The sequence below is a fragment of the Leptinotarsa decemlineata genome, unplaced genomic scaffold (assembly GCF_025532065.1).
Source record: "Leptinotarsa decemlineata unplaced genomic scaffold, Ldec_3_MD MMD2_tig00026299_RagTag_RagTag, whole genome shotgun sequence".
Taxonomy (NCBI): domain Eukaryota; kingdom Metazoa; phylum Arthropoda; class Insecta; order Coleoptera; family Chrysomelidae; genus Leptinotarsa; species Leptinotarsa decemlineata.
The window spans coordinates 8,784,683-8,796,846 of record NW_027412676.1 but is presented as its reverse complement, the minus strand read 5'-3'; the positions used below and the strand labels follow the sequence as shown (position 1 = coordinate 8,796,846).

General features: G+C 34.0%; 1 protein-coding gene across 2 annotated transcripts in view; it reads left to right on the top strand.

Moving 5' to 3' along the window:
• The window catches only part of LOC111513631 (uncharacterized), a 44,672-nt gene extending 34,695 nt beyond the window's left edge, over positions 1 to 9,977 (top strand). For both annotated transcript variants that reach the window (XM_074180531.1, XM_074180532.1), the window contains exons 13-14: positions 1,340 to 1,494; positions 9,613 to 9,977. In XM_074180531.1, coding sequence (XP_074036632.1) covers positions 1,340 to 1,494; positions 9,613 to 9,736 — 279 coding nt within the window. In that variant the 3' untranslated portion in view covers positions 9,737 to 9,977. The remainder of the gene's footprint in view (positions 1 to 1,339; positions 1,495 to 9,612) is intronic.
• Positions 9,978 to 12,164: the final 2,187 nt, after the last annotated feature.

The following is a 12,164-nucleotide window of genomic DNA, read 5'->3' as shown; positions in this document are numbered from 1 at the left end:
TTGCAGTTGGTTCTCAAGTCCGTTTGGTAACAGTTGCACTAGGTTCACATATCCTTACTCTTAAAGAAGTTTATTTCTGAACACAGGGAGCTTGTAGCAAAATGATATAATGAAGTGCACACATGAGCGTTAAGCGGTCTAGTGGGTATTGTTTTTTTGTGCTGTCCATACCTGACACCCGGGTTTTTTTTTGCAAAAGTAGTGAAAACCTTGTCTCTCACTCGTTTCACAAGGTATTTAATATAAGGAAATTGTTTATTCATTATAAATCGAGAGGGTCCAGATATAGAATATGCAATGTATTTTCACAGAAAAATCATTAAAGCTTTGACCAATTTTATGAAATGTGATGGAATCAGCCGATACTTTATGAAAATCCATAACGTTTTCAAAAAACACTTCATTGTGGGAATTTACTAAACAGTTTTACAAAAACACAAAACGTGTTTCGCTATACAATAGTGTGTCTATACATGCCTGAAGAAGCTATTGTATAGCGAAACACGTGTTGGGTTTTTGTAAAACTGTGTAGTGAAAATCGCACAATAAAGTGTTTCTTGAAACAATTTTATGAAATTGACCCAAACATGGGTCACTTTCTGAATTCCAAAAATAAAAGCAATTTTTCATTAAAACGTTAGGTTGTACTGAGAAGTAGTCATATAGTTTGGTCCTGATTAGTTTTCTGACTGATCAGATGTACAAATTATTGAGGCATGAGTATTATTTTTGACCCAACTGTAGCTTATGTATCATTATATACTTTGAGAGCGTAAACGTCTGAAATACTTATGACTTTTCATACATATACAACTTTTCACTTTTTGAGCAATTCTTTTTAAAGCTGCAGCTAGATACTAAAATTCCAATTTATTTTAAGTGCACAACATACAAAAAATGTACATTACCACTGGACTACATACGAAGTCCAGTAAGTTTTATTAGCTTAAAACACTCAAACTGATTATAATAAATCCACAGATCTCCAGGCAAATCGTCACACATGTCAAGAAGGACGAATCAGTCTGTTTCTTAAGTTAGTAAAATGTTACTTGCATTTGTGTTCGGGACAAGTCTACTCAATAGGAGCTTTCAAATAATGCACTCATTTTAATTGAATTGAATGGGTTTCAATGGATTTATTTAGATTCACATAAAAATTAATCTTGAAATATCCGTTTTCATTCATAATATGTTAATTATTTCATAATGCTTTTTGTGTAACGAACATATTTCACCAAAATATTTATAAAATGACTTCACTTGTGTCGTAATTTGTGGCTTGTTTCGTGATTTGGTTTGTATGAGGATAATGAAAGTTAATTTGGATCTATTTCAGATGTATGGTCGTGTGATGCAAGAAATTCAACTCATGAGAGCCCAGAAAATGAGAGAAGCCTACTACCAAAATCAAATGATGAAGCTGATTCAACAACAACAGAATCGACAAACCGTGTTGGGAAATTTGAATGTAAATCCAGCACATTTAGCACAGTAAGTGATTTCGAATTATTTTTATGGAAAATTAAAAAAGTTTTGAACACAAAATCATTATGAAAAAATACATTCTACTATCAAAAGACATTTTCAGGTAAAATATAATAATGTAACAGTTCATCCAGAAACCTATACCATCGATCGATAGTACTTTTTGATGCTCCCAACAAAATGTTTTATTCAGTCTGAAAAAAGAATATTTGGGTTGGAAATAAATAACTAGTGATGCGCCGAATTTTCATTCGGTATTCGGCATCTTTTTCTCTATTTGCATTCGGTCAAATCATTCGGTTTTGGTGCCGAATATATTCGGTTTGAGTATTTCTATTTTCTTGACTACACAACAAGGTATAGAACTAAACAACAAAACTTCTTATGTGAGATTTATGTCATATTATAAGAAATCCTATGAAGAATGTGTTGAATAAAGCTGATAAAATGAAGCAATTTAACTTCAAATCAACATTTATATTTGAACTCCAAATCAAAACAATATTTTTTTTAAACTTTTATTAAATCATTAATTTTCAAACTTGAAATCAATATTTTTTTAAACCTCACTCAAATCCACATTTCCTTATGATACTTATATAAACATTAATTTCCAAATTCGAATCAATATTTAAACCGAATAATTCAGCCGAATATCCGATTCGGTAAAGGTTAAACCAAATAGTATTTGGTTATACGGTGAAACCACTACTCGGCGCATCTCTAGAAATAACCAACATCATCTTTAATACTGCAATTTTATAAATAAAGTAGTATATTATCACAGCCTTTCAAGCATGTTTCTCCAAAAAAATTTTTTCTTACTCCGTGTTGATGTGAATAATACTGAGTTTTAGAGGTTTGATTGGAAAAATATAAATTTGAATAAAATATAACACAAATTCTTTGAAAAAAAAAAATTATGTAGGAATGCATGATTAATAATACCGCTAGAGAGTACGAAGCTTAACTGCACAGTTATTAAGATATTAATTATAGAAGTTCAGAATATTGCAAATGCTAATGGGGGTCGTACGTCTATTTCCAAACGACACACCGACCATTGAAGCATTACTCAACTAATGCTTGCGTCCAACAGCTTCTAGTGGTTAACTCTGATCCACCTCTGAATGTGGAAGACTGTAACAGAATTCGGCCGCTAAATAATTTTTTTGTGTAATTTGACAGGTGATAGTCCTGATTGCGTTCACTTTGTAATGAAATTTCAAAACTGGCATATTGTTAGAGATGGTTATAATGAAATCACATCAATGGAAATGATGTTGCTATCTATGGTGTGTTGAGTATATGTCTGATCATTATTTTTTTAATTTGATAAAACATAACAATAATATTTTGTCTAGTTGATTCATGAAGTGCTTTTACCCTGCATTTTGCACAACGCTTTCCGGTTTTTCTTCTCAGATGTATACAATAGTCTAGTGTTGAGTGTCACTATACCTTGCTGTCACCTTGAACATATTATGTATTATCATAAAAGTTCAGAATTTAAAGAATTGAAATGTACATTCTAACTAACAAAGCAACTCACAACAAAGCAACTAGTTGAAGTTATTTTTCCAAACTTGTATATTTTCATCATTGGTAAGAAGAATAAAATTATGACAAAAGCTTTAGTTGGTTAACAATGGTGAATTTGCCTTAAACGAGTTGAACATTTTAAGGTGTTCCATCCAAGTTGTTAGAGAAATATTTTTTTTCCTGATTGGTCAATTATTAGATCTTTGAACACCCAGGGTTGGCTCCACATGTTTGTGATGTAGCAACTGAAACTCCCTCTTTTTGCCATGCAGATCTACCTGGTATTGTTTTTTATGACATCTATTCCTCACTGTTGCAATTCTTTGCTCTGCGTCAGAGTTATCACCTCATTCTTATATCTTCTCCTCGCGGGCTTTCTGATAAATGAGTGGTTAGCATCCCATCTGATCTTGCTTTCCATCATCACCCCAGCAATAGTTTCAGGTGTTAGACATTTTTCCAATAGTGACTTCAGGCTCACCCTGTCTGTGTTCCATTTTGGCCATAACATAATTGTATGTCCTGGCGTATCAGCTTCTACGCAGTAAACACACTACTCGTCTTCAGTTTTTCCTATGTTTGTTATGTGTATTTCGAAAGACCCATATCTCATCGGAAATTGTGTTAAGATGTAATCCAGCCTACGATATTTGCATTCCTGTCATAACAATATTGGGTATAAGTTTTGTGTTTCCTCCCATCTTGTATAATATCTCATTAGATTTCCTATTTTTTTCATCGCAGGCTTGGTCTGAAGTTGATATTGGTCCTCATAGATGGGATATCTCTTTAAAATCAAAAGTTTGATTGCCACAATTCATTTTACAACGTACAGTTTCTGTCAAGACCGTCTGATAAGCAACAGCTACTTATATCAATGTATATTTCAACAGCATTTTGTGCCAAATAGGTGCACGATATATCACTATGGGTTGGACAACTCCATTCATAACTGCCTTTTTTAAATTTCGTTAGGGCTGGTATAGTTTTATCAGCTTTCGCCACTCTGTGCTTTATAAGCTCTCTATAAGATAAGATATTTATTCACCTTCAAAAAATTTTACAGAAAAAAGTGTGTTACAATAGTCAAACAACTGTTTTTGTTAGGTACGTCACAAAAAATAAAAAAATATGTTAGTGTATGAAAATTTCGATAATTACTTATATAAAATAAGTCACATTCATACATATATGAACAGTTTTAACTTTAGAGGCACACCGATGGAAAACACAAACAATAATCACAAAATCTGTAGTCCACGCTTTTGACAAGCAAAAATATATGTATTTAGACCCATGAATTAAGAAAAATTTCATTTATATCATATAGTGGATTCAGTTTGTATTTTTGTTTTTTTTCTTATTATATATATTATATATATATATATATATATATATATATATATATATATATATACATACATACATACATACATACATACATACATACATACATACATACATACATACATACATACATATACAAGGTAATGTCAAGATTTTCATTTCAATAAAAATTGGCTTGGTGTGTGTTCTGTTGCCCAAATTGGTCATAGTTCTTATAATTTTCTTTTGTCTCACCAATAGTTGACGACAAGCCGGGCTTGTTCCCCACAATAGAACCCCATATACAAGATGGCAATGTACCATGCCATAGTAAACAGTCTTCAATACTTCGCTAGATAGTACTTCCCTGAGATTTCTCAAAACAAATAGAGCCTTGGACAGCTTTTTTTCAGTCTCATTTATATCTACTTTCCACTTCAATTGAGCATCAACATGAAAACCCAATAGCTTAACTGTTGTTTCATGGTCGAGCGCTTGCCTATTTTTTTGGGAAAGTGGTGTTCTTTGTTTTATTTTTGTTTAGGGACATAACGTTTGAATTTGAAAAGATTTCCATTTTCAAAAATGTTTCCTCTGACTTACGTTCTATCCTGTAACAAAAGGGTAGAGTCATCTGCATACATAAAAACATCAGCAGTATCAATAAATGTTGGTAAGTCGTTCATGTAAATGATGAACAATAGGGGACCTAGCACTGAGCCCTAAAACACCCCGTGTTTGACTTCTATAGTTTTTGATGTCTTATTATTTAGTGATACATACTGTCTTTTAGGTATGATTCGATGAGATCTACTGCTGTTCCGCGTATTCCATATTTGTGGAGTTTTTTCAACAAAATATCATGAGAAACACTATCAAATGCCTTTGACAGGTCACATAAGATTGCACGTGTATGTATCCCTACATCTTGATTTTTGACTATCGTGTGCACTATATTGGTGGCAGCTTGAGAGGTCAATCTGAGAGAACAAAAACCATACTGATGATCATCTCGGAGTTTTCCCTTTTCTAAAGAATTGGTTAATATGTTCTTTATAATAGCTTCTATTATTTTTGGGATTATAGGAGTTATTGTTATAAATCTATAGTTGTCACAATTATTAGCATCACTTTTCTTTAGAATAGGGGTTGCTCTCCCCAGTTTTAAGTGTGATGGAAACTCTCCCTTTACCGGGCAGATATTTATCAGATGTGAAAGAGGTTTTCCTAAAATTTCAGGAACGAGTTTTATTATTTTCGAACTGATATTGTATGCATCCATACTATTACTGTTTTTTAAGGTTCTCAAAAGTGTTAAAATTTCGTTCTCGTTTGTGGGTCTCAGGAATACCAAGGTTTTTACATTCATTATCGAACGTTTCTCACCTCTCAGATCGGTGGGAGGTATTGTTTTAATAATATTGTCAACCATTGTGGCACTATATTCACTGAATTCATCCGCAGTAAGGCACGTGCTTTCACTACTAAAAGTGGATTTCCCTCTGATCTCATTTACTATTTTCCAGGCAGTTTTTGAAACATTTTTACTATTTGTGAGGGCACTATCATACACCTCCGTTTTAGATTTGTTCATTTTTTTTCTGTAGTCTTTTTTTGCAAAATTATAGGAGTGTTTTGATTCTGGATTCCCCGTCATTTTATAAATGTAATTTTTTTGTTTCAGTTCATTTTTCAATTTTTTTAGATCGTCTGAACCACTTTGGTTTATGAATTTTTTGATTTACTTTTTTTAGAGGAAATGCTACTTCAATCACATACGTTATGTTATCACACAAGAATTTAGCTAAGATATTTGGATTGTCATATAAGTAAAATTGTATCCAATCTATTTTGTTCATATGATGTTTGAACTCTGCTATGCCCATTTCACTTATTTATCTGAATTTTTTTATCTTTTTTTGTCCCAGACAGAATTTTATTTATTTTAACACTGATAAATTGCCCTAAATGATCTGATATATCCTTTCTGATTATTGGAAAGTCTACATAGCTGTTGAAATTTACGCAGATGTTATCAATACATGTGGTAGAGTATCCGGTAACCCTAGTAGATTCCCGTAAGAGAGTTTTAAAATTATGAGATACGAGTATATTTTGTAAAGTATTTTCTTCTTTGCTCTGTGAGATAAAATTTACATTAAAATCCCCTAGTAGTACAACTTCAGTATGGTTCCTGGTAATGAATTCCAAGATATTATCAAGAGAATTTGAGAATTTGTTAAAATCACCACGATTAGATCTATATACCGGGTGTCAACGAATCTATTAGACAAGTCATAATTTCTAGACTATTAGGAGAATTGAAATGAGATTTGGTATAGTTGAATGGTATGTGGAGAGGAATGTTTTCACATATTTTTCACTTTCCGGTCACTTCCGGTTTCAGCGGAAATGGCTCCGGTTCTGAATTTTTAAATGGAACACCCTGTATATTGTAACATTTTTGGATTTCTGAGACAATTCTGGATCAGAAACTGACATTTCCGGAAGTTTTTCAGCCTACTTGATTTTTTCAGAGTCACTTTTAAAATTGCATCTAGGTGGCCATGATCGGACGTAAACTAATCTATGGACCTCAGGTGATATCAGAAAATTGCAATAGCGGAGTTTTAGTGACTAGTGTGTTGAATATGAATGAGACAAGTTTACAAAATAACATTTTCGTGTCTAACTATTATTTTTCAAATGGCGACCATTTTTTGACAAGCAATTTCCGAAAAAAGGATTTTTTGACGAATCTAACGTTACTAATTTATTTGCGATTGGATCAACAAATTTAACAAATTCAACTAATAATTTCAGCGATGCACTTAGATTTTTTGCAATATCCTAAGTTCTTGAAAATTCCACTATAGTAAATTTTCAAAGTGCATCCCTCCTTGTTCAAGACACATTTCAGCTCGTTCAATTGTTTCTCTCAACACGTTTTGTAACATTTGAGGCGATATACTTCTAAATGCCTGTTGAATCCTTTCTTCTAAGATTTCGAGAGTGGCTGGGGCTGTTGCATAGTAGACCCTTTCTTTTACATATCCCCAAATGAAGAAATCTAACACAGTCAGATCCGGTGAGCGGGCAGGCCACCGTACTGGACCGTTGGTTGCAATAACTCTATTATTAAAATGCTCTATTAAAAAATCAAGTACGTCTCTGCTATTATGGGGTGGTGCTCCATCTTGCTGGAAGTAAATTTGCCGTAAAACTTCTAAAGGCATATCATTAAGATGATCCTCGATTTCATTTTGAAGAAAACCCAAGTATCTAACCCCTGTTAACTGACCTTGAAACAATATTGGACCAATTATTCTGTTTCCAACGATACCAGCCCAGACATTGACGCCAAACCTTTCTTGAAAATTGCCCTCTCTCATTGCATGTTGATTTTGTTGGGCCCAGTACCGACAATTCTGCTTATTAAACATGCCATTATTTGTAAACCGTGATTCGTCGGAAAATAGAATGAAGTTGATAAAATTTGGGTTAACTCTATGATTTTGAAGCAACCAATCACAAAATACTACTCTTCTATTGCCGTCGTCAGCATACAAATGTTGATGTAACTGATATTTAAATGCTCGATATCCGTGCTTTTTCAGTATTTTTCTTGTTGATTCGTGACTTATCTGCATTTCTCTACTAATTTCTCTTAAAGAAACCGTTTTGTCAACTTCTACCATAGCAAGAACGTTAATCTCAGTCTCCTCATTTATGACAAACCTCTGTTCTGCGTCTCGATTTCCCTCTTGCCTAAAACGACTCTCAACATAGGGAAAATACTGATGAGATGGGTGTTGCCGATTGGGATATCTCTGAGCATACAACTCAGCAGCTTTCCTTGAATTTCTGTGGCATTCTCCAAACAATAACAACATATCCACTTTTTCACTTTGAGTATACATTATTTCGACGAAAAATTAAACTAAAATTAACGAAAATCAAGAGAAACTTCTACTTTCTGCTCATAAAGCTTATGTCACTGTCATAACCTAGGTGAGCGTTTTGTTCTCCAAAGTGGACTTGATGGAAATAACCGCAAAATAGTATGCATCATTCCTATCCATGGCACCCTTGACAAAAGTAAATGAATTTGTATCGAGTATTTTCCTCAGTAATATTTAATTTATGTTCTTATTTGTAATCCAATCGCAAATAAATTAGTATCGTTAGATTTGTCAAAAAATCCTTTTTTCGGAAAGTGCTTGTCAAAAAATGGTCGCCATTTGAAAAATAATAGTTAGACACGAAAATGTTATTTTGTAAACTTGTCTCATTCATATTCAACACACTAGTCACTAAAACTCCGCTATTGCAATTTTCTGATATCACCTGAGGTCCATAGATTAGTTTACGTCCGATCATGGCCACCTAGATGCAATTTTAAAAGTGACTCTGAAAAAATCAAGTAGGCTGAAAAACTTCCAGAAATGTCAGTTTCTGATCCAGAATTGTCTCAGAAATCCAAAAATGTTACAATATACAGGGTGTTCCATTTAAAAATTCAGAACCGGAGCCATTTCCGCTGAAACCGGAAGTGACCGGAAAGTGAAAAATATGTGAAAACTCTCCTCTCCACATACCATTTATCTGTACCAAATCTCGTTTTGATACACCTGATAGTCTAGAAGTTATGACTTGTCTAATAGATTCGTTGACACCCGGTATTGTCACTGTAACAGTATTTTCAATAACTATAGCTGTGAATTCTGCGTCTATTTTCGTACAGAAATGACAACATCAATTTAAATGGGTTTAAAAGCAGCTCTCATAGCTGAACTCCGCCTATTCATCATTTCTTTGAATTTTATTTAATTTGTACTTCTTATTGTGATGAATGAAGGCATATTATTATTATATTATTATTATTATTAATTTTTTGTGATGACTTGAGTCAAATTTATTGTGGATAACACTACTGTATACCCACCGCCATTTAACCAGAGTATTCAATTCATGGCTGGAAGGAAAATTTGTATCTTCCGGAAAGTGTGTTCCTTCGTCATATCATCTGGTCAGGATAGACTCTAGAAACGCGCCCACTTTCAGAATGGGTAAATTTCGGGGTAATTGCCATTGCCATTGAAATAGTATCCTTAGACTTGAACAATTCAATCATGATGAAACATTCGAAAAATTGAATCAATGAATACCCAGAAAAACAACTCCACATATCCTGCATTTGTGAAAACCTACACATACATATAATTTATACGTTTATTTATTCAAAAACTGTTTCAGATTATACGGTAATGTCGGCAATTTCTTTACCGGCACTCCAAATGTCAGTGGGATTAATTTGAACAAGCCAAGCTCTTCAAGGTCAATACCAAGACCGAATGATGTCATAGAATTGAATGACTGATTATTGAAACAAAACTTTTACAATTATGGTAATTAATGTAGTAATATTTATTTTAGATTTGAATTACTATTCTATTTTATTCTTGTAAATATTTCATAATAGGTTAGGCTCCGAATAAGTTCTACTGTATTTTGTTGATGCTTTCTCTGTGATTCTGGAGTTTATATTTAGGTTAAGCATACACTTTTGTAGTTAAATAATTTATGTATTTTTTGTAAATACATTTCTACTTTAAACTTAACCAGTGTTTTGTTATGATAATTGTACCAAAAGGAAGCAAAACTAATATAATGGACGATATTTGATAAGCATTGAAATCTTGACCCGGTTTCATATTTTGTTATTGAATTATAATTTGTCATAAATGTCAATGTAATTTTTCACAATAATTCAAAAATGACATTGATCTACCAATTTGTTATTTTTTGTGGTTTTCATGTGTGTTTGTTGTGCAAGAAACAACACCACAAAAAAAGAACCTAACAAATATTGCAGGATTGTAACGGAACCTCTTCTATGCAAGTGCATAGCTTTCTCATGAAATGAGATTTATTTATACAAAATGTATAAATACGACAAATTACTGATTAATCATATGGTTTATATTACGTGAAGTCCAACCTTTGCACATCCACCTTTATCAATGTGACTCCTTACAACATTGATAACAGTACTTGAAAATTTTCGAAAGTTCTTCGTGTATTGGTGGTATGGAACTGAGATATATTTATCTTGGTTTTCGTCGTTTTAAAAAGTCGAGATTTCGTTTATTCTTAACCTAAACTTTTTCTTTCTTATTATATAATGTACAATACTCCTCGAGAAACCGTTAGTGGCTGCTATTTCCTGTATTGTAGGTTTTTTTTTTGTGAACCTCTTATGTGTGAGAGGAAAAGTCAAAAGGCGATGCACTAAAAAATTCAGCCCAGTAAGTTTGTGCTGTCACACTTCGTTCTCAGCTTTTGATGAGGACGGATGTGTGTGAGGGAATTGACAGAGTTAAATTGCAGTTGAAAGTGTTTTTCTATCGTACAGTAAACGTGAATGTGAATAGTGAAAAAGGACACATAAGTAAGGTATTTGAAATTGATTTCTTATAAACTCAGTGAAAGAGACACATAAAAACGAAGTTCTCGCATTTGTTTGGAATACATGCATTTAATGAAATAAAAAGCGGCTTTGTTTTTCATCGATAAATAAATCTTATCAGTGCTAGAACAAAAAACGAGATAAGGTTTTGGGCCAGCGAAATATTTGTATACCAAAAATTGGCGAAGGTGTACCTTCGTCAATTTATTGAGTGTCAGGACTTGTAATATTATAGCATAGTGGAATTTGAGAAATCCTGAAAATTAGTTGGATGAAAACCACTACAGAAGTACAGGATGGATTATAAGAAAAGGAAAGGTTTTGGAGACAAAGATCCAGATCTTGATATTTTCAAGCCGAGGGAATCTTTGGAGAGGACACCGCCGGAGAAGCGGAAAAAGCTGATTGAAAATGTATTTCAAGAAGCTAAGTCAAACATGGAGGGAGCGGTGAAAGATATATTGAATAAATCGAATGAGACGATTGAACAGTTGAGAGAGGAGCTGAACAGGACGTTGATGGAGAGTGATGAGGAACCAGGAAATGAAGAAGAAGGGACACATTTATGAGTATGTCTAAATGGGGAGGTAATTCACAGTCGGACGCAGACGTGTGGACAGCCATGATCGGGGATATGGTCGGGACTATCCAGAAGGCCACGACCAGATTCTCTGGGGGCAAGGTGCAATTTAATAGAGAAGAGCAAAATGCTGTAAGCGGCAGCTTGCAGCAAATTGTTAGGGTAAGCGGAAAGCTTGGCAACAAGCTTAAAGCATTGGAGACGAAAGAAGGTTTGCTTGAGGGAAGGATTAAGGAGCTTGATAGGAAAGTAAGAATGATGCAGAAAGAGAGGGAGAATGTGACAGCCTTGATTATAGGCTGGAAGGATTAGTAGGGTGGATGAATGGTATGGTTGAAGAATGGCGAATCATGAAAAATATGATAGGAAATATTGACAGGCAGATCAATGGCACAGGTAAGAAACAGGAGTCTAGAAAGGACATGAGGGATAAAATGAGTACCGGAAAGTCACGGCAACGGGTAGAAGAAACTAGACTTTCGGAACTGGTAACCACTACCGAGATGGAAACTGATGCTGATATGGAGGCAGCAGGAGAGGAAACAGATGCCGGATACAAAGAGGTGGAGAATAAAAAGAAACGGAGAAGGAAAAATAGAGGAAAGAAAACTTACCCAGCGGCGTTGGAGAGACCGAGGCAGGAGAGGACGGGGTGGAAAACACCACCCCCTCTGGATGAAGAGATAGTAGTAATGAAGGCAAACGAGGAGGAAACGATACCGACCGCACGAATTGTGAGCGAGAAACTTAGACGGGAGG